This window comes from Parus major, chromosome 1A (genome assembly GCF_001522545.3).
Source record: "Parus major isolate Abel chromosome 1A, Parus_major1.1, whole genome shotgun sequence".
In the NCBI taxonomy this organism is placed as follows: Eukaryota; Metazoa; Chordata; class Aves; order Passeriformes; family Paridae; genus Parus; species Parus major.
The window spans coordinates 31,112,001-31,135,548 of NC_031773.1; the positions used below are offsets into that span (position 1 = coordinate 31,112,001).

Here is a 23,548-nt window from a genome sequence, read left to right on the forward strand (position 1 = left end):
CACTCCTAAAAGTGAGGTGGGATATACCGATGCAGAGGAGTTGCATCGGTATATCCCTTCAGCTGCTGTAGCACCTACAAGGTACTGCAGAGGAAGCCTTAACCAGTTCATTTGCCTTTAAAAATGAGAGACTGCAACAGCTCTGGAAGAGTTTTCCAGCACAAACTGAGCAAAACCAGCCATTAGCAAATCAATTCAGCAATGACCAGCCATCAGCCCAGCTTGTGGATCATCCCCCCGTAACAGCTGCTTGCTATAGTTGCATCCTCCTGTCAGCAACCACAGCATTAGGCTCACCTACCAACCTTTCCTGGACGCTGGTGCCAACAATTTTTTCCTCTCACGAGTTCTTCAATCAAACATTTGGACTGGCCAAGGCTTTCCACCTTCTCCAGTCCTCAGGGTAAACACTGGCATCAGGGTAGCATTTTTTCCCAGCGTTAAGGACAAAGCACTGAGAGGGAAAAGCTCCACACACAACAGCAAAGACGACACATACTGTTAAGGAGATGGTGTCCAGCTGCTGAGGATCACAAGTCTTCAGCCACCAATGTCACTCACACCCTCCCAAACACCCCCTGGCACCACTTCTCTTGCACTGTCCTGTTCAGTTGTGGCTCTTTTGGTCACAGCTCAAGATTCTTCCAATCACTTTTACTGAAACAAGAGATACAATCACGAAAAAGAAAAAAAGGCTGGGCTTTTGACTTGTTAAAGAGGACTGTGATTAGTACTCTAGCGCTACAACACATGTGGTGCTCCCACACCAAATGGCACACTGTGCTACCAGACTACAGCAGGCACAGACACCCAGTTTCCAGCCCACACTGGAACATACAGCACCCCGAGGACAGGGAAGGTCCCTCAGGACCATGAGCTGCCCCACATCAGTCACATCAGTGAGAGCAGACAGAACAGCACTCACGGAGCAATCAGCACGACAGTCTACTACACTAGTTTTGGGACTTTAGCATGAAATCACATACATCCTTTTCCGAAGTCATGATTAAACACTACATTATAGCAATGAGTTAGGAAGAAAAAAAACCCTAGCAACCCCCACCCCCCACCACTGAGGAGTGCCCAGAACAGATGGTACCACCTGTACAAAACACTCCTTTTTCCTGAGCTGATTTTCCAGGTAATTCGGGTATAAAATACTTACTTCCCAGATATCCCCATCTTCATAAAATTTTTACTTGCACAGGTGAAAGTGATAAATATGTATCTAGAGAATTATCTTCCCTCATTTGAAAGTCAAACCACCTTTGTACCAGACTAATGATATACACATAGAAGAGATTTATTTTTCAGAACCTCCACCTCCAAGCCATATATATTTCCAAAGACTCACGTTCTCAAACAATTAAACCCAAAGGGAAGCCACTTAACTGACTTCAACAGACGTAGAATTAAACTCTAAGGTAATAATTCATATGTACAATCAATATTCCATATGCATTGCAAGCTGAGATACCTCAATAGTTTATCAGAAAACAAAAAAGGCTAATCCTCCAACCCCATGGAGTCATAGCCCATCTCTTTTGTGTGAAGGCAAATTGCAAGACAACATAGAAAAGTCCAGCAATATCTATGTCTTAGATTGTATACACCAACTCAACTATACCAGTGTAAGTGAATTTTTAAGAGGTAAGGTTAGACTTATAACTTTTCTGAAAGCTAGTGGTCCCATGAATCTCAAATACTCCTGATAAAGATCAGATTTAATCAAATATCCCTGATGTCCAGACTTCAAAAGAAGTTCAGCAGCATTAAACTTTCAGATCCTCACTATTTCCTTGTATTAGATGATGGATGTCATCACCTTTGGTAAATTTTGATAAAAGCACTAGCACAGACAATATGGATTTTACTGGATATTTTATCAGCTTATTTTTCAAATCTAAAGGTTCTGAGTGCCCCACAGAACATTTGTTTTCAAAACCAACTTAAACATCAGTGTTCAAATTCTTCTACGTGCTCCACAAGAAATGAGCACTACAACTAAAAAGAAAAAAACTCCCAGCTAAATTGTTTAGGCTTCTAGTTAGCTGATGTCAGAGTTCAGAAGTAAATGGTCCAAACAGCATTTTGGAACATAAAGTACTTTAACAGATGTAATTATAAAAAATTATCTTTCTACTTCTGTAGAAAGTAGAGGTTTTTTTGGTTTTTCTTTCACTTTTATAACTTAATTTCTAATTTTTTTTACCCTGAAGAGAAGGGAGATGGCAATCTCTGTACCTCCTTAACACCATAAACTAGGCCACAAACTTTCCCCCTTATGTTGTGCCATATAAAGCATCTTTTCACTTAAAACCACTAGTCCTATAATCAATATTTTTAAATGCTCAGCCTAAGAAGTTATAAAAAGATTTCCATTAAGAATAGATTATACTTCAACATAATGCTAAAAACCCCTCACTTATTTCTGGTAAATTTTATTTTTGCTCTGTGGTATCAACTAGCCCTTGTTTTAGCACATTAATAATTAGGAACCAGGGCATTGACGCTCTCATGAAGGTCAATAGAGCTTCATTGTCTCCTCTGCATTTCAGAAGACTGGAATGATAGCAGCAGAGATGACAAAACTTGGTTTCTCTCATCCTTATGCCACTTGAAACACCATAACAGCACGACTGTCTCTGTCCCAGAGAACACAGTCCCTGTGTTCTCCCCTTTTCTGATGAAACAAATATTCTAAGATTATTTCCAGCTCCTTCTGCATAAGCTTTTTTTCAGGGGAAGAGTCAACTTGTGTAATGCCCAATCCCTAGCTAAGCATCTGCTGACTCACTGGCCAATACACCCATGACTGACAATCAGGCCTGGTAAAAGAGAACAGATAAATCAAGGAATTTTCAAGAAGTCTGAGAGTATTCAAACTGGGAGCCACACTCCTTGGATAAATTTGGCTTGGAAGTTTTCCCCTGCAAACTTCAAGCTATGGATCTACCCCTGAGAGAGGTTATAAACACGTGTGCATCTGTCCTTCAATTTTGACTTCACTTTGTCCACAGAATTATGTGGGAGTTTTTGTTCGTTCTGTACAATCAGTTTCACTTTAATACATACTTTGAATTATATATGTATATATTATATATAGTATTATATATATAATACTTTGAATCAGGCAAAGGGTAATACACTTCTGATCTTTTCATCTCAATTATCGTATTTCCAACTTCAGTAATCTAGAATAAGATAATGGAAAGAACGAGGCTGGTAATGAAAATACTACTCTTTACAATTGCAGCACAAAGGTAAGACCAAGCAGAGCAGGCAAGTTAAAATGTCAGTCTTGCCTTGAACCAGCTGTCCTGAAAGGTTTCTGCACATGTGAGGTCTCAAAGAGCTGATCCACATGGTCTGTCCTATCTTGATGGAAAATTATTCTAAAACAAATACACATATACAAATATTTACAAACACAAATATATTTTATATATCTATAAATATATTCTAACACTTACACAGATATATTTAGAGAGGGAGACAGACACACAGAAACCCCTGCAGTGTTTCTGACAAGGAGGCATTGCTTTCTGTATACGTGAAATTTAGCGGGGTTTTCTTTTCACTGCTTGTGTTATGAAATGACATGTAAACATTAATCTCATATAAGGAACAATAAATTCCATTAATGCAGTCACCTCACAATTGAGTATTTATGTACATACTGCAGAAAGCTCATAGATATTTTATAACTCCTTGGGGGCTGAATAAAATTAAATCAAATGGAAAAGGAAATGTGGTGACGCAAATGCTCGCCTTCAATTAATCAAAATTAATCAAAATAAAAGTAAGCAATCTTCTAGCAGTCAAAGCAGCACTAGGGTAAATATGACGATATAGTAAATAACCCAGCAGAAATCCAAATGCTCCAAGTACAGGCACCCCCTAATAAAATGAGTTTTTCTCAAGACTGTAAGCTACCGAAGATGGGCTTTCACAGAATCTTTTTTGGCCATTTTACAGAACAACTGTGAGAAACGACCTTCAAGATCCACTTCCAAATTTCTGCCCTAGTTAGCTTGAAACAGTGGGTTGCTGCTCCTCTGCAGTGAGAAGGTGCCCCTTGGCAAGGGACAGCTCTCCAAAGGTCCCCATCCCCGCATCCCTCCCCAGCTCCTCGCTGAGGCTGTCCCACCAGGAGGGCTCTCACAGTGCCAGGTACCAGCACGACCTAGCACACGGATTTTGCATGCACACACACGGCATCTGGGAGTTCAGCTGCTGCTCAGATAATTGGCTGCCTGCTTAATTACAGCCCCAGCCACGATAATGTTTTCTAAATGGCTGGAAGTGCAGAGCATACCCACAGCTACTGACAAGGCTGCCACAACCTCTGATTAGAGCAGCTATACGTGAAAAACTGCAGCCAAGTGCTATAACCAATATACCCAACTGCCATGAAAGTACAAGTATTCTAAAAAGTGTAGTTGTAAGTTCTGAAGCCAAAAAAGTTAATTGTCTAGTCAGACCACTGACGTACCACAGATCCTTATGTGTGATTGAAATATCTCAGTATCAACATCAGTCATTTTGTTTTTCTAGAAGTATTTTGGTGTCTCTGGTGTGTCCACATGAAAGTCTGGGGCACAAGATAGGAGCTTCACTCATTTCCCTGATGAAGCATTGAATTACCCCCAACCTCAGGGAAGATTTGAGCTTCATTTTTCATTTGAATTAACAGTTTTACCTTCCAGTTTTACCTTCCAGGCCTCAGCTCTTTTTCTGTTTTTCTTCACTAGAGAAGAGTTCCTTTTTTCCATGAATATTTTCATAAATCTAATCAGTTCATTTCTCAAACTTTTTTTTTTTTTTTTTCCCAGCCATATAGGTTACATCCGAGTCTCCTGCTCTAAGACACTTTCTTAGTCTTTGGAATAACTTGCACAGCCCCCTTCTTCACCCTGCAGCTTTTCTAACATTCTTTAAAGGACACTGGCACCAAGGCATTACCATTGCCCATGCAATGTGATATGCAGAGGTTATTCATCCTGCAGTTCTCAGGCATCTTAGGGAGATGTCAAAGAGATATGGCCAGGTTGCCCATAAGGCACAGTGGGTCTTTTCATCAACATCTCAGCTTAAAAGCAAGGCTCAAGCTATCAAAACCCCAAAGTCTTCAGCTCTGCCCACTTAAAACTTTCTGCATCGTCTCCTCTTCTGCTCTCTGCTCTTTCCAAGTTAACCTCATGCTTAGATAGAGTGGAAAGGTCTCCACTGGAAGTGACTTGCCCTGTCCTGTGTCTACTCCCATCGGGTGTGTCCCTGTAGTTTTCCCCTTCTCATCCCAAGAAGTGCCACAGCCACCTCAAATTTTGTCAAGGTGACTTCAAAATGCAGTATAAAGTTGTAAGCACTGTGTCCATGCACTGCAGCACAGAAATTCCAAATTTTGAGAGAAACACTGTAAATCAAAAGTCTGTGTTATTTTAATCGACTTCCCGTGCTAGCTGCAGTCTCTGCAGATTTATAAAACCATTTGGCAGCATGCAACACACCAGTAATTACCAGAGCAGGAAACGCTCAATAATACAAAAATAACTCATAGTCATTACACACACAGTGTATGATTTGAAGATAGAAAGATTTCCTTCTCTTCTTTTTCTTTATATACCAAACAGAAAAACTAAAAACCTTTTCCCCAAACAAAATAACTCCATGAAACTCTCCCCACAGCACTCCCCACTGCTGACAAATGCCACCAGGGTGTCATGGAGCCTCAAAGTACCCTTAGGGGGCAGCTATCAGACTTACCCAAGCTTTCAGTCCTGGAATAATGGGCAATTCTGCAAAACAGATACCTTGCCTACATGGACCAAAGAGACAAAAGGGCCAAATTCAGCCCTGTAACAAAGCAGCAGCAATGCTCTTGCCTTCACAACACTGCAAGGGTTTATCTTTGGTTTTTAAACAAAGCATTAGATACATTGCAACCTTCATATAAAATGATCACCCAACCACTCAATTATCACAACCACTCAATTATCACAGCCACTCAAGGGAATTCTGTAGTTTATGCAGCATTTTTAATTACTCTATAAAAAAGGCCCAATTTTGATCTAAGAAGTGACAGTTTGAGAAAATCTCCTAAGAAACAAGACTTTTCAAGCACTGAATCTTTATCAAGGTTTTCCCATCTGCAAGAACAGTGAAGAAGTGAAAATACATAATGAGGAATTTTACCAGGCCCAAACCACGGAGGCCTTGGAAGATGATACACTGTTTGTAGCAAAAAAAAATCATAATGTATCTCTATTTAGCATATGCATGTGCGCTTATTTGCTCTAGATGCATGTATAATCAGCCCCAGTATAAATTAGAAATCATATGAAGGATTAAACATCAATTGCCTGTCCTCCTACACTTCCCATCCCTCTGCCAGGACCTGATTAAAACATAAGGCACAGTAGCAATGGTTGAAAACAGACTCTGAAATTGAAATAAGAGAGGAAAATAGCCATTTTCTTTTTGTAGCAAAATGTATAAAAGTCACATTAGTATTTGACTGTCAACCAATACCACCATAATCTGAAATTAGGAAATACGGATGGTTTTAACAGGATCTAAATGGTGCAGAAAAATGAAGATTATTAAAACTTTAAGATATGACACTTATATTTGATGATGGAAGTCAGTGTAATGAAAATAATTGTTTTAATATTTCTTAGGCTTCCCACATATCATAACTATTTCTCAGTGACTAGGAGGGTTTCACACAATCTTTAAGTGTAATCTTTTGCTAGCTTCACCATCTGGGAGTTCACAGACAGCATTTAATCTTACTGGCTTTTTTCCAAGAGACTTACTGTAAGTCTACGGCATGTGTTTCTTTTAACAATCAAATTTGGGGGTTATTTTGGTTTTTTGCCTGTGGCTTAAAATAGTCCATTATCAAAATAATATTGGGGAGATCAGGTCTCCAGAGAGCAACAGCACCTTTTATGAGAATAGCTTACAGAGCTCAAACTTTGCTTGATGCTTTCCCCAAAGTATGCAGAAACTTCTTCAGAAATTAAGAAATGCAGAAAACTTCTAGCTCTATACAGATAAACCATAAAAAAACCAAACTGCTGGTAGAACATAGGGCACCTCATCAGACAAGAAGATCACTAGTTGGTGAGATGATGCAAGAAAGGGCAGACTAGGAATGAAGGGGGGGCAAAGAAGGAGAGCAGAGTATAATTACAAGTCAGGCCATAAAGCCATTATACGCTTCTAGGGATATCCTTTACCATTATGCATATGTGTATCTCTAGCTGTATCTCTAGCTTTTCACATTATGCATATCCAGAATAGCTGCAGTAAGCTTGATTTCTCAGGTCCATTTTAAAAAATATTTTTCTTTGTTTGGTTCTGGATTTTTTTGGGATTTAAAATATCTCAGAAAAATCATGGCCAGGAAGATTATGGGAAGATATGAGAACAGTGTTCCAACCCTTCACCAGCTGTCTGGAGCAACGTGTCTGGGTGTAGAGTCACCCACACAATTCCTACGGCTCTGGACAGAGCCTACTGTATTCAAAGCATATGTAAATTTCATATGTAAATTTCAAACTTCCTACACCTCTGCCCCCCAAAGCATTTATTAGAAACAGTGTTGTCTCTACCCAAGGCAGGGGGGTTGGAACTGGATGATCTTTAAGGTCTCTTCCAGCACAAACCAGTCCATGATTCTCTGATTCTATTCTGGCAAAGCCCAGTTTCATTTTTTTTTTTGTTTGTTTTGCTTGGTGGGATTTGTTGTTGTTGCTTTTCTTTTGTTGGTTTTGGTTTTGTTTTAATGCACTGGGAGTTTGTTCCTTACAAAGATTTTGTTAGGACTGGTGGTTATTCTGAAGGCTTAGGAACTAAGGACAGAAAAGAAATGTGAGTTTAAGGCAAGTGTAACATGAGTTGCATATAACACTTTGCTAGTGTTTCAGATGCCTGCCAGTTTTGGGGATAAGGATTTCTTGGTGTGTGATCAAACTGCAGTAGTTTGACAAGGTCTAAGAAAACAAAGCATGATGACAATTTCCTTGTCCCCTAATGTTCCACATGTCAAATGGACAGCACAGCCACACTGGCCACCACAGACTACAAGCTGGCTGAGGAAAATAATATTGCCTCGCTTTAGACAAAACTCTTCTGTTTCATGTTGATTAGCCACACAACTAATTAAAAGGAATCATGACCAACATAATTCACAAAGCATATCTGCCACACTGCAAGATTAGACCAGCTGAAAAATAGAGCAACATGGCTGTTTTATCTCCTATAGTACTCGAGTCAAGTGGGAGCACTCTTAGATATAATTAGAAGTTTTCCATTTTATTCAACTGTTACAAACAAACAGCATGAGACTTCACAGGAGCAATTTCATGGGAAGGGCCAAAGGAAAGTAATAAGCAAAAGAAAACAAAACACTTTCAAGAACACAACTACCTCCCAGTATGGCAACCTGCTGAGCACACTGAATAAGGAAAGGCTTTGTTTCAGACAAAGGTCATGGGTTTGTTTTCTTTAAAAACCTGTCTAAAATTGCTTTTTTTCAAAACATCATCTAATAGGTCATTACCAGCACATACAGATGAAATCTATTCTCTCAGCTGTGGTGCACATTCCTGTGCTGCTAACACCAGCTAAGGCAGCTGCTCACAAAGGAAGCCCTCACTTGCAGGAAGGCAACACTAGTAATGGTCCTACTTCCATAAGTTGTCCAATTCTTATGTCCAGATTTCTAGACCAAATTTCTGTTCACAGCTAGTTGAGTGGAAACACTTTAGCTACATTGTCAGACTATTCTGCCATTCGATGGACACATTTCACTCTTTTGTAATAGGAACTGCATCCATGAAATATGGAGGACAAGAGGGATAGAAGTCAGCTTTGCAGTCACATTAGCCACTTCACCGGCAGACACCACAGACAGATCTAGTCCCCACTGCACAGCCACGCTACCACCGGCTTCCTTGTCTGCAAAAAGTAACCTCACTGCTGCAAAATGAAAGCTTTTGTAGCTCCACATCTCTGGGCAGCAGAGCATAAGGTGAACAGACAAAGGCAACAGGGAGGGCCTTTCCTGCAACCCATCCAAAGCTGATCAAGGGTACACACAGCTTACACAGCTACCTGGAAGTATGTTATTTCTAACACCTCAAGCTATTGTTCAGATTTTGTATTGCTTCCCAAAACAACAAGTTGGAACTATTTCACCTTTGTTTTTGAGCCTCCAGTCACAATTCCTCCCATAGCCCCACAGATGTACATTTTATATAGCTAAAGTTGCACAGTTTACCAGGTTTACTTTGCTGACAAATACGGGATAAGCGCTGATCTGCAGATATGCATAATGTGTTTTTTCCTGTTTCAGATGCAGAAGAGTAATAGTTTATGAAGAAGTTCTAGCAGGAACATTCCCAAACAAGCTTATTTTGTGCCTCATATATAAAAACTCTCGTCTCTTTCCACAAATTCCAAACATGCTTTTAACTTTGGTTAAGATAAGCTCTCTGGCAAAATGCTACGACAGCTCCATATGGACTCAGGTCGCTCACTTGCACTGTGACGTGCTACTGTGAGCACCAAGCGCTTCTGTACTGCGAGTGCCTTCCTCTGCACAGAAAACAAATCCCACCTGCTCTAATTCCTTGAGAGCATAACTACTTCCTTGTCAACACTTTAGTTCCTCTAGGTCTTGTTAAAGACCTCACAAGGGAAAGAGTTTTCAGATTCCATTCTTATTTTCGAAGTCAACACCACCTTGCTGCTCCCCCAGACTGAGATATTTGTTCAGTGATTCTTTATGACTAATCCATTCACGAGTCACAGATCTTCCCTGCCTTCTGACCTGCCTGTAACAATGCTGGCTTGTTTACTGTAGTAGGATGTTCACTTGACTTTTGTGAAGTCTTTTTCAAACAGTAATCTTGCAACACTGGGAAAAGCAATATACAGCCCCACAGGTCTGTGATGCTTCTGAGGTGCTGTGACTCTCAACAGAAGAGACAAAAAAAAACACCCCAAAAAAACAAAAGGTATCTGGATATATTTCTTCTGCCTTTTCCCTTCTGAAATAGAAGTTAGAATATTACACAAGAACTGAAAGACAAAGAATAAGATGTTACATGATGCCAGCAGTAATTATTTTTCTTCTTGGTGAGGTAGCCTTCCTCAATTCTTTTTGGGGAAAAGCTCTTACTCTGGAATACCATAAAATAAGCGCATTCATCTTTAAACAAAAAAAAATAAATAGCCTTCTTCAACATTTAAATATACGCTCCTAGAATGAAAATACTGCCCACCATTAAAAGAGCTTTTTTCTTTTTTAAAGGAATTTAAAAGGGACAGCTACACCACCAGTCCCAGCAGCAGCAGCAGTCACATTTCAGCCGATAACACAATCCCAAAGCAATCCTCTGGGCTGCAAAGCCCTGAAGAACCATGTGCAGTGTGCATTAAGTTGTTCCATGCCCATGTTTAGACACACACACCTGAAAGGATTATGCTCATTCTTTGTTTCCATTTAAATGCTCTTAGCTTCAGATTTCTAAATAATGCTGTGCAGCAAGAACTAGAAACTTACTGCTGGCTGTGAGAGTTTCTTCTTCTCTTGATTCCAGCACTTTTTCAAAGACAGATGAGCCGAGTTACCAAAATAGTTCTTTTTCCCCTCCACGAAAGCACTTCACAGAACTAGCTTGTGATTTAGGAATCAGACACTTTTCTAAAACCAAGCAAGAATGGAATTACAGCTAATCACATTAGCCTATAACTTTTTTCCCCTCTAAAAGCAGGATTAAAGGCAGAGATGGGGAACTTCCCACATTCCCACACACCAGCTGCATTCTTCCAGACTCAGCTTGCTGAACAGCTAATAGAATTACCATCCACAGACCTAGGATTTTCAGGGATTACTCTGGAAAGGTTGCCAAAGGAACTAACTGGACTGTAATTCCTAGCTTTGCACTACCAGAAAGGGATAGAAAGACCTTAAAACTACACTGAGAAGTACCAGAGGGAGCCAGGGCCTGAAGATTTTGTAAGGGCTGTGGCAACACTGATCTTAAAGTTTATTGAGAGGAACAACAAAATGAACTGAAATCCCAGGTCTGGAGATGCGATTAATGAGAGCAGTGACAAAGCAAGGGAGAGGGAATTGCCCTCCAAGACTGATGTTGATTTACATTTGTTTGAAGAGATCAGTGTATGTTTTAATGCCCTATCAATTCCTGCATTATTGTTGAGAGCATGTATGGCTAAGTTCTAGTCTTCAAATGACTCATGAAAATAGCTGAAAAACAATTTTTTTTTTTGTTCAAAGGGAAAGACGAAGAAGGGGAGAAAATTTTCTATTTACACGCTTCAAAATGTAAGTCACTCATATCAAACCAAACATATATAAAACTTTGACATTTGTCATGACATAAACAGCAATAATCACTGAGGTTAGCTTTATGATTACTGTTTTCCATTTCCAAATACCAAAATCTAAAGCCATACTCCACTCCCCATGGCATCACAAATACAATGCAAGGTTTCACTGTACAACTTTTAAACTCTCTAAAGGATAAGCATTGCAAGTTTCAACTTAGTAAATGAGAACTTTTCTTTTTATACCATTTATTTTCAAGGATTTGATCTTTCTCAGAAAAGACACCTACAAATAAGGTCAGTAAAGAGAAACAAAAACTAGTTCAGATAAATCTCGTTTCAATCCCAAACTTGTAGCATTCATTCACAAAACAAAGATTATTAATACCAATTCAGAAGAAAAAGCACTTTCTTCAAAATGAGGTTTTAAAACACACAACCAGCAATTTAAGGACCTTAGCACAAGATTCTTCAAAGCATCATAGAACAAATAAAAAACCCAGGACACTCACTCAGCCTGCCCAGGCACTCGCACAGACTTGGAGGCATGGCAGTAACAGTGGGAGGGATGCAATGGGATAGAGGAAGGGGCACTAAGCTCCCCCACCAGCCCCTGGAACCAAGGGAGCCGCAAGCCTTTGCACTCTGGGGCAGGAGCAGAGCTGTCCAGCCACTCCCCAAGCCTGACTAGCAAGGCAGGAACCTTTAACACACGGGTCCTTGCCTTTGAAACCAATCACTCAGTGCAACCCCAAAGCTGCTGAACAGGACCCTGCTCTCATTTACAATGGCTGGGGCCTGAATCAATTTAAGGAGTGCTCTTCCCAACCAGAAAGAAAAATGGTGCTGTCCATTATTAACTTTCACAGCTCCCTGCCCTCTCCTCCCCAGACAGGCAGCAAAGACAATGAATCAAAAAGTCCACAGCCAACAATAAAATGGTAACTTCCCTCAAGAGAGAGGGAGAAAATAATAATAATAATAATTTTAAATATTAGTGGCACTTAGTTGGGGGGGGGGATGTTGCCCAAACCCACCTTTCACTCAAACTGTTTCAAAACCTAACAAAACCCATGGGTTCACATGGTGACCTACCACATCTGGGAATATACAGGGATCTCTTATGAACAGCAAGGTAACTTATCTCTTCACAAGACTTCTGCACAAAATGGAGCACTGCTCAAGTTATAAGAGCTGGAGATGTGTCCTCAGTCCCACCTCCAATGTAAAACTCCACCAAGGACCAGATTGTTAGTTATGACTGACAGGTATTTTACAGCATTACAAACATGCACTACGCATCATCTGTTTCTGAGGAGGTCTCTAACACATACCTAAAGATAGAAAAATCACACTTGGCCTGAATGAATCAATGTTGGCAGGAGAAAAAAAAATAGTGATCTGCTGCAGAACTTGGCTGGAGCTGGATCTTTTTTGCTCCTTGCAGGGAGTTTGGGAAGCAGAAATTATCGTAACAGGACACAAAGGACATAGAAATAAATCAGGGAAATCCAGAAGGGCTCACAGTGGGGAGCAGAGAGGAGGAAAGAACTCATCTCTTGTCTGCACCTTTATGCAACGGAGTAGATACACAGACAGGACAGCACAGAAGGCACTTAGATGTGGGACTAGCAGATAGAATAAAAGAAGAAAATACAGAGCTATGTCTATAGAGGGACAATCTCACAGACCTCTAATGCCAGTCCAAGGACATTGTGCTGCAAGATTTCTGGAACAGAATATGTAGGATATCAGATACAATCAAAGCTCAGGGTATTTCTCCCCTTACTGTAGCAGAACACCACCATGGAAAGCATAAAGACAATGGCACATGGTCTTCTACTACTCTTCCCTCCCCACCTTTTCTTCCTGAAATCAGGCAAAGCTGGGTGTCTCAAATCACAATTTGTGTCATTATTGTTGCCTGCAAAAGATCCTGAACAGAAGCAAAACAATCAGTCAAGATCGACTACATTTTAGGGTAGCACTTTAGAAAGAAGAAAGAGGGAGGGGAAAAACAAAGATTAGAAATGGTTATTCACCTTGAAGCCACAGTCACCACCTGGACCTCAGACCTGCTTTCATAAGAGGGAAAAGTGCAGAGCCTACAGGGTCTGACATCATTCACAGAGTTAAAACAAGCTGGCACTATGACAAATGACAGCAATGGACAGACAAATCTCCCACACCAGAGGAGGGAGAGGCTGACACGACCTCGGGGGAACCAGACCCATTCAACTCCTGCTTGTCTTGGAGATGGTGCATTTAGGTCCCCATTTGGGCCACACAAGATTTTCAGTCAAGCTGGAGGTTCTCTGCAGACATGGCACTGCCCATACCTCTGTACCTCCAGCAGCTCTAGACTCCCTAGAGAATCTAGAAGCAGATTCTCTTCCACTTAAGCCTCACTGTGTGGGTTACAGATCCCAGACAATGAATGAAGTTGTAGATTTGCCACCCTACTTCATGCCAGGAAGTTGCCTGCTGGCCACAGCCCCCTAAAACCTCCTCTTATTTGAGTTTCTTTCTTAAATCAGTGTGATTGCTAAGTTATGTACAGGGTTCGTATTTTGGCATTCCCCAATTATGCATTGACCACCTACTCTCCAGCACTATCTACTGCACTTCCTAATGCCTCAGCTTGGTGTTATTTTTGTCCTTTCCACACTCAGATTCCAGGAATTAAATCATATTGTGATCAAGAACCACAGAGATCCCTTTGGCTGGCTTTACCCTGGCACTGCTTCCCCTGACAAAATACTGTGTACAGTATTTATTTGGAGAATGTTCAACTTTTAAGACAAACACTTGCCTTATACAGTATTGGGAAGAGGAATCACACCTGCCTCCAGCCATTTTATGAGCTTCACCTACTGAACAGCTCATGCAGCATCAACCACTTAGCAACCATGGCATTTATAACCCCAAGCACAGCTGGCAGCACCTACTAGACAGCAAGTGTGCTGCTGGCTGAGGGAGATAGGGGTGAAGAAGCCAAAAGGCTTCAATGGACCTGCTGGCTATCTCCTACTTGCTGGACTCTCTGTAATTACCATGCAATAAAACTTCCACCCCATGTCAGTTGGATTTGAGGGGCAGAGCAGCTCAATACAAGCTGGGAGTTCTCTCACCAGCTCTGCCCACTGTTTTGGCCCTGAGCACTTAAACCTGTGATCTACTCCACCTGACCTCTGATCAGGAAACCACTCTGGATAATGTGTGTTATAGCTGGACATCCCAAACATACCCTACCAAGTAAATGTGACTGGCCAAATAGGAACCAATTTGAACTCATCTTTCTCTTGAAGAAAGAAAAAAAATCATTAGAGACAACAAAAGGCACAGTTAATATGATGGTGCTGCTGTCCAATAGGGCCTCTTGCATTTTTAGCAAGTTCAGTCAGAACAGAAACCCAAGGGGAAGTGGATAAAGATCCAGGTTAGATATAGTTCAAGAGCCTCCATCTTCCTTGCAAATGCTGCTCCATCACAGATATAGCACCTACCCCAGCCCCACGCCACATCAAAGCAGCTATGTCTGCTCTGCCTAAATTATCTCCCTGCACTCATTAACAGCACTCCCCCACTCCAAGTCTTATTTGGGATTCAGCTCACAAAGCTGACTTAACCCATCCTTCAACCCACAAACCATATTTCTTTCTCAAGTGGCACACAGCTCCCATCACAGGAATGACCTGTGCTTTGCAGCACTGCTTTCCTTTCAAGGTCAAACATGTTTGATTTGCTCACACTCACAGGCTCAAAGCAGCTCACCCCGAGGGGCACAGCCCTGTGGGTTCACCTCATGCCGTGGTGATAACTGTGCCAAGCCATTCCCATTACACCTATCCCAAGTGATGCAGCTGCAACAGAGACAAATGAACAAAGCTGGAGTGCTTGCAGGTAGCATCTGCTGACAGTGCAGAGGCAGGAGGGAACACAGAAGGCTGCCTGGGAGGACACAGCCATGCTCTGCTGTCAGAAGCAAGGAGCACGCTCAAGCAAGCCTTTCAGAAACATGTGAGACAGCACTAGTCTTAAGCCTCTGAGGGATTGGCAATATGAGAGAGCTTTGAGGGATGAATTGCATACTTGTCCCATTAGGAAACACATTCGTGCAACTTAGTATTAAAAATATCTGAGCATGATTTACATTTTTTATCCCGTTTTTATTTTTCTCCTTTTACCCCTGTAAGTTCTACCAAATCAGAGGCCACAAAGGAAAAGCCAAGTACACAACAGCAGGAAAAATAACTGTGTCATCAAAACACAGAACCTAAAACCTGAGATTCATTTTCTACATTCATATCAAATCTCTTGCCAAAGCTTATCCTCATTGCTGCATTTTTTTCACTGGGAAGAACCAGTACATTTACACATCTACATTTTTCTCCAAGGTTACTCTGAAATTATTATTTGCAATGCACTTGGCAGATTAGAGGCATTACATAAATATTAGATGCTATAGCATAAGGTCTTACACAAGTAAAGGGATTTCTGAAGGTCTTAAAATTATCATGAGGTTTCTGTAGGCTGTTTTATATGAAGCCAGGCTTAAACAAGAGCCAGGCAATATAGATTAAAGTTAACATTATAATATGCATAGAAGAATAATTCATACAGAGGAAGACTGTTCAGTTGTCTCAAGCAACATATATGGGACTTGAGTTTTCAGTTCATTCATCAGGTACTACTCAGTCTTATGTTCTGAACTACAAAAAGAAAAAATTTTCATCTAGACAAGGAGAATTGCAAACAACTTTTTAAGAAGTTTTAAAAGGAAAGTAATTCATTAGTTCTGTGTACATAAACTGACAACCAAACAGAACAAGATAAAAAAAAGTATTCCCTTCCCCATGAGTCTCATCCTCCTGAAATTTGTACCAAACAGAACACGCACAAGAAATGTGTTTACCGATGGGTATGAGTCATGCTCCCAGGGGAGGGTTAGAAAGACTATCACTTCCAATTCATAGGAGCAGGACTGTGGTGTTGTTATCTTCTATTAATAAGAAGCAACGGGGATTAGAATAAGCAATCAGTAGCTGCATGCCCTATGCTATCCTCCAACATCAAAATATTCAACCCAGGACAAACATTTTTTGTGTTTTGCCTCATCTCAGCTGACAGATGTATTAAGCTTTCACCTGCTTCATAACATTATTAAAATACTTAGCATTTGAATAAATATTTTGGTCTACACAGCACGTGAAAAGTAGAAGAATGCTTCTGTGCTATCTTAATTTACTTAAGTATTTATGATCACTCAGAAATGTTGGAAAATATTTTAATAAAAAACCCCAGTTAATTCTCACGTACATTCATTTGCAACAAACTAAGTAGCACAGGATGAGGAAATATGATGCAATAGCATCAGCCTTACGAAAAATCCAGAACCTTGAGAAGGAAAATAAAAAATCTATAAAATATATAAACTATCCCCTCCTCTGCTTCATTTTGAACTGTAACAACTTGCCACTGTAATAATGCTGTAGAAGGACATGGTCGTCATACTTCACCTACAACTCTGCATTCACTACAGGTCAGTAGTCACCAACATCACAGAGCAAACGTAATTTCTACTGCAGGCCTGCAGAGCAGAGAAACCACAGTATCTGAAATGTAACATTATGGAAAAACAGCCTGGACTTTGTCTCATCAAACAAAAGGTACTGCTGGGCTAATAAATTGACTTTTTAAGCCAAGAAACACACATACCAGCAAAGTCAAGTTTCTGGAAACTTATAATAACTCCGAACTGCAAAGGTATCTGAAGTGACACTTAGAATTTTTCAAAAAATAAATTTAAAAGGCAAGCCAAATTGTCTCTTGTATGAGGACACAGACAACATACAATCAAATCTTTCCCCCTGTCCCTGAAGTGTTATTTGATAGTACCTTTTGAAGTTCTCCAAAGATATGGCAGAAAGGCAAGAGCAAAGAGAAGGACACATGTGACACAAAAGCAATCAGCTATGGTCCCATCCCCAGGATTCATACCATTTAGAAAAGCAATTTGTATAGTATATATACATATTGTGTGTGTACATATATATATATATAGTTTGTGTATGTATATATAGATATAGTGTGTATGTATATATATTTAGTATATAGGTTATATAGATATAGTTTTGTATAGTTTATGGTATATATACAGTTTATATCGATAAATATATATAAACTATATATATAGTTTATAGTATAGTTTAGTATATATATTTTATATCGATAGATATAGATATTTTAGTACTGGATTCAGACTGTAGGAATATACATTCAAGCATTCAAAATGGATGGAAAATGACTAAGCTTGTTTTTCTACCACAAAATGCTACTCAGTTGCAGTTACTCTGCAACTCCACCAGCAGAAGCAGCAGGCTAGTTCTTTGTCATTTTCAAATTTAGCATTTATTTTATCGTGCCATATGTAGTCAAGGGAATTCAACTAGGAGAGGAGAGCTCTGCTCCACCCTGTTCATCCTCTGGCTTCACAGAAGGAAGATAAAGCAGAGGAGGAAAAGGTGGAAAATACTGTTCTGGGTAGAGTTTAGATGCAGTGAATATCATCTGGGTCATTTCATGCTACATACTCTCTGCTACTGCCTTTACTTGGCCAGTTACTTTCAGAGTTGAACACTAGGGCTGCTTATCAGCAGTGCTGCAGGGAAGAGGTCTTAACAACACCCTGACAACAGCACAGGAAGGGACCAAAGAAGAAATTCCCCTCCCAGTAACAGGACAATCCATGCAGAAGCTCAAAAACCAGCTCGTGGCTCAGACATGGAAAGCTCTAGAGGAGATCCAGTGCAGCTGCTTGCAGATGAGAGGCAAGGCAACAACTAAATAAAGTGTGAGGCAGATCCCTCCCACCCTCCCTTACTCAAATAAATCACTTAACTTTTCAGAGAGCAGCAAATCTCCTTACTCCTCTGGATTAAAGGCAGACTTACAAGAACATTTGTTAACAGACTACCCTCTCCCAGGGTCATTCCTGATGCACACCAGCTAACCACATGCAGAAAATTGTGTTATGCCCTTGTTCAAAAATGAAAAGTTTATTTCTAATAATGATACTTTTAAATACAATTAAAAAGCTTACTGGATGTGAGACACAATTTTAATTTTTCCCCTATGGAGCTTGACAAATATTAGACAAGTGTCTGTGGTATAAGAATATCTCTTTGACACATGGCCTTTTTTTTTTCACCTCATACAACCATCCTGTATGAAGTGAAAAGAAATTCAAGGTCTCAGAGCTCCCATGCAAGGAAGATACAGCAGGACAGAAGACAACTCATTTCAGAAGACAACTTTTAGGCTGCTTACTGACTAAGGAGAGCTGGGTCCCTATGGGATTCCCAGTAAAATGCTAAGAAACACTGCTATTTTATCTCAGCACCAAGTATGTTTCATTTGCCTGCCTGTGTGTTTTTTGTAATGACCACATCATTAAAAGAGGGAAAGTTAATAACAAAAAATAAAAACTAGTTTACATGTCACTTCATAATATCATAGAACTAAGTAGGTAATTTTAAAAATAAGTTAAAATATATGACATGAATGAGCAATATTGCAAAAATCTCAATTACACAAAATGTTCAGTACAAGAGGAGGAAGAAAGTGGAGTGGAGGAGAAATGCTTATTCCAGGGGAGTAAGTCAGATGAACATGCCCATACCACACAGATGCTAGGGAAAAGAAATAGTCAACAGGGTTAGCTACTTTGTCAATATGTTGTTTAGTAAGAAATACTAATCCTCAGGATTCAAAGAAACAAAAGGAATCCCCTAAAAAAGTGCATATTTTGTAGATAGAAACTGCTTCAGTCTGGCATAAGAAGCAGGTCTAACCCCAAAATGCCTTCTCCAGCTTGGATGTCAACACGACAACATCAAGGAACTCCAGTATCATTGTAAACTGACATGTTTTATAATTAAAGAACATGAACACTACAAATGGTTTCCTGAAACTCAGCCTCCAGGTGACCTATTCTCAGAGCCAGAATTTCTTCCTAAAGATAGTGAGACAGATGCTGGTGCTGGGTGTGGAACATAAATCCACTGACTCAAACCCTGCTGTGCAATGGCTCACAACATCAGGGCAAACACAGTACAGGTGGCACACACTCTCCTTATAACTCCTGGGCCAAAACCCCACCTTCTAAGTCTACAACAATCCTTTCATTAGCTTCAGGAAGTAAAAATCCCTGTGTCCATAGGCACCCCAACCAACAAAACACTGAAATCACTTTTGCTGATTTGCTAAAACATGAAAACACAGAAAGGGTAATAGCTCAGGGAAGCTGCACCTTGGCACACCCCAGGTATGGCATGTCTTCTCTCATGTCTTCATACCTAAGCAAACTAGAAAAATGTGAGTTAAAGAGCTGACCTTTGTGTTACATCACAAGCTGCTTGTGAGGACACCAGACTTCCTCCTAACATTCTTGTAAGTACTTGTAACAAAAGGCAAACATTGTTCTGATAGTTTCCTTAACACAGACATTAACAAAATGCTAAATAATAGTGTGAAAGTACTTTATTCCCTGCTTTACCCAAGCCAACAAACTTCAGAATATGTATACTAGTGATTTCATCTTCCTGGTACTCTTTCCATTTCTTCTCTCTATGTAACTCAAATCTGTTTCAAAAGGAAAACATAGTTTCAACACATATAGCAAGTCTTTGCAAGTATTTTCGGAAAGCCTGGTAATAGCTCAGCACGAGTAAAACAAACAAAAAAAATAGTCATATTTTTCAAAATCTGAGTTTGTCCATATTTTCTTCTATTTCTTTATTCTTTAATGCTTTGCCTTTGGAAAATAAAGCAATTTCGGTGGCACCACTTTCCTGTTAACTTCTCTGCAGTGAACATTTTGAGATCTTCTGGTTAGAATGAATCCCAATTTTGGAACATCATATACATACTTCTGGGCAGAGGGTAGTAACACATTCACTAGTTCTCTCTAACAAGTACCACCTTTCCCTTAGATCTGCTCTACCACCATCAGAGCCAGCAACTGCAAGGGAAGGGGATGAGACAAAAAAACCGAAACCAAACTAACTAACAAAAACAACAACAAAAAAGCCACCAGAGAAAAAACAAAAGGGCAACTTCTTTTCACATAGATAACGACAGGAACTGAAAAAGCTAGTGCCTTTTTTATGCCTCCCAATTAACCAAGCTGCTCAAAGCTCAAGAGGGAAGAGCAACAAGTATATGAAAACAATCCTGGTATGTTCTGCTTTCATGACCACCAAAGGCGTTTACTTTATCTCCAAATGCTCTCTTCCATCAGGTTTCATCGACAGGGTCAATGAAACCTTCACTCTCCAGCAGCAACATTTTTCTGCTCTGGCAGTGTCAAGTGAAGCTCATGGGATGCACACACCTGGGAGCTGGAGAACCTCCCTTCCACTTCGTCACCAACTTGCAATTACAGTTACTTGCTGAAAGCCACAGAACTTCGCCTAAGCTGAAAATAGCAGCATGTACTTATTTCGGTAATGAAGTGCTTTTTAAGGGACTAATATAGTGGCAGAACAATTAGAGCTTATTTTTAAATATTTAAATTTACAGTTTATAGGGAATTTACCCAGTAACCTATTCAATACTTTATTTATCTGAGGAGAACAATCCAATTTAAAATTCTTTAAATCTCTCTTTAATTCTCCTATTTCAGCATCCCCAATGATGTAACAACCTTTTAAATAAAGCTAGTGATTGCTCATTAACAATGTGAAACCTTCACTGTAGTTTTTGCTGGAGTTTTTTTGGGAACTCATGTATGTCTGAAGAGACGACTTGTAGTCTGGAAGGGCTAATTTAGTAACTTCATTAATCTCTGAGTTGGTAGCAACACGGATAGCCAGACATGCTCAAGACTTAGAAGCAGTAACAGAAAGAAACCAAATACTGAATCCTGCACCCAGAATCCTCAAGGAAAACAATGTGCCTACCGATAAAGGCATCAAGTGCAAGGACATGCCTTGCCTCTGCAGCTACTCCCACTGCCAGCTGGATGCATCCAAGGGAACACTGCCTTTTGCCTGGCTGCCAAGTCTACAACCAGGTCCTGATCAGACACCCTCTAAAGTAAATACCATTATATGAGTAAGTCAGGGCAACAAACCATTTGGAAAGCCCAGTTTGGGGGCTAGCCAACGGATTTTTTTTTTTCTTTCGGTTTGGAACCTGTGGTCCTCAAGCATCTCCCCAAACTAGAAAGCACTTTGAGAGAGAGATATGTGACCAGTCACCACCAGCGAGCACAACGGCTGTCAGGTCCACAGGAAGGTGTTCCAAACCCCACACATTTCACCATTCACGGGCAGCAAGAAGAATTTACACAGGCACAAACCAAACCTGTGTTTCCTACCAAAAGCCCTTTGTATTCCAGGGTCAAGGACCGAGACCGCTGTTCACCGGCGGGTTCTCCATCCTCGGTCCCGGACCCGTCACTACGGGCAGGGGAGCCCGGCGCTGCCCCTAGCCATCCTTCGCCGATCCGGGTATCGGCCACTCCCGCGGGGGCTTTCAAGGGCAACTGACCGTCTGCCTCTTCGGGCTCCCAGGAGGGAACCACCCAGGCAGGGAGCCGCGGCCAGGGCCGGACACGCGGCGCCGGGGATGCCGCTCCCTCCCCCGGCACCTTCCCCCCTCCGCTCCCGCTGCCCGCGGCGCCGCGCAGGCCCGGGGCTGCGCTCCCCCCGCCTCCGGCAGCGCGGGCACCCGCCGGGGGCTGCCCCGGCATCGCCGCCCTGCGCGGCCAGCGGGCTCGGCCGCGCTCCACCTGCGAGCCGCGGCGTACTCACTCCGCGTAGCCCGTGGTCCAGGGCAGGCGCCGGGTGTCCTTGCTGAGGATGAGGATGGGGCGGGCGATGTGGTCGGCCGAGCACTCCACCTCGTCCGGGGACAGTCCCAGGAACTCGGGTCTCCCGTAGGGGAAGCGGAGGGGCAAGTCCGCGCCGCTGCCGTGGTCGGCGCCCGCGCTGCCAGCCATGATGCCGCCCATGAAATTGGCCACGGCGGACTTCACCCGCGTGAGCATAGTACCCCCGCCGGCGGCGGCAGCGCCGAGGCCGCCGCGCAGGGCGGGGAGCGGGGCGCGCCGGCGGGCAGCGCTGCCGAGGCGGCTCCGGCAGCCCCCGCCGCGCTCCCGCAATGGGGGCGCCGGGCCGCGCGGAGCCGGGCGAGAGGACGGCGGGCTCAGGGGCAGCCGCGGGGCCGAGGCCTCATTGCAGGTTTCCCCCCTCCCGGCGCGGCGCTGGGTGAACTCAGCCCGGCGGCAGCGGCTGCTGAGTCATGTGATAGCGCGGCTGGATTCGCCCGGGCGCTTCCTGCTCCTCCTGCGGCACCGGCGGGCTCCTGGCACACGCCGGGCACGGGCGGCCGCCGCCCCCGCCCGCCCACCCGCGCCGGGGGCCGGCCCGCGGCAGGTGCGCGGCGGGCGGAGCCTGCGGCCGGCGGGGCCGCCCCCGCTCCCGCTCCCGCAGCGATGCGGCCGTGCCCGCCGCCGCCTCCGGGATGAGCCGCCCGGGAGGCCGTGCCCTCGGAGTCGCTCGGGGTTCCATCGCCGGGGCTGGAGATCGCCGCCCGCGGTGCGCTGTCCCTGCTGCCCCTGGGCTGAGCCAGCGCCGTCCCAGCCCCGGCAGAGCCCGCTGATCCTGCGGGACAAGACGGCCGCTTGGAGGGTTTACGTGGTTTCTCCTGCTCAAACACGCCAAGGATATTTTCCCCAGGAAGCCATTTGTTAGAAAAAAAGAACCTGGGGCAGTGGCCGAAAGCCCTGCTGCCGGCCTGCCGTGGTTTCTTTCCCCCTGCCTGCCGGGGCCATGCTCGTCCGCCGGCCAGCGGTGACGGAGTGGCAGCCCCCGGCTGCTCCGCTCACCGCAGGACATTTCGGATGCTGCCATGCAGCAAAAGTGAAAGGACTGGCCAAAAACACTCGAATTTGCGGACACAGATGTTTTAACCTCTTCTTCTTTTGTTATGTAATTTTGACCATGTCATACTCTTTCACGATTAAAAAAAAATCAACTGGGAGGTCTCTTCCATGTGGTGGTCACCCAGATGTGTGGAAGGGTTGCAGATCTCGGTGTGCCAAGCTTTAAGAAAACGTTGGAATGGAGCAGGAGCATATAGGAAGTCTGACCTCTGAAGCAAGACTGTCTGAGCCCTG

General features: G+C 42.6%; 1 protein-coding gene across 1 annotated transcript in view; it reads right to left on the minus strand.

Annotated features, from left to right (window-relative positions):
- PPM1H (protein phosphatase, Mg2+/Mn2+ dependent 1H) overlaps positions 1 to 22,472 on the minus strand; it is a 128,030-nt gene extending 105,558 nt beyond the window's left edge. Inside the window, exon 1 of the mRNA XM_015627289.3 lies at positions 22,182 to 22,472. Coding sequence (XP_015482775.1) covers positions 22,182 to 22,417 — 236 coding nt within the window. The 5' untranslated portion in view covers positions 22,418 to 22,472. The remainder of the gene's footprint in view (positions 1 to 22,181) is intronic.
- Positions 22,473 to 23,548: the final 1,076 nt, after the last annotated feature.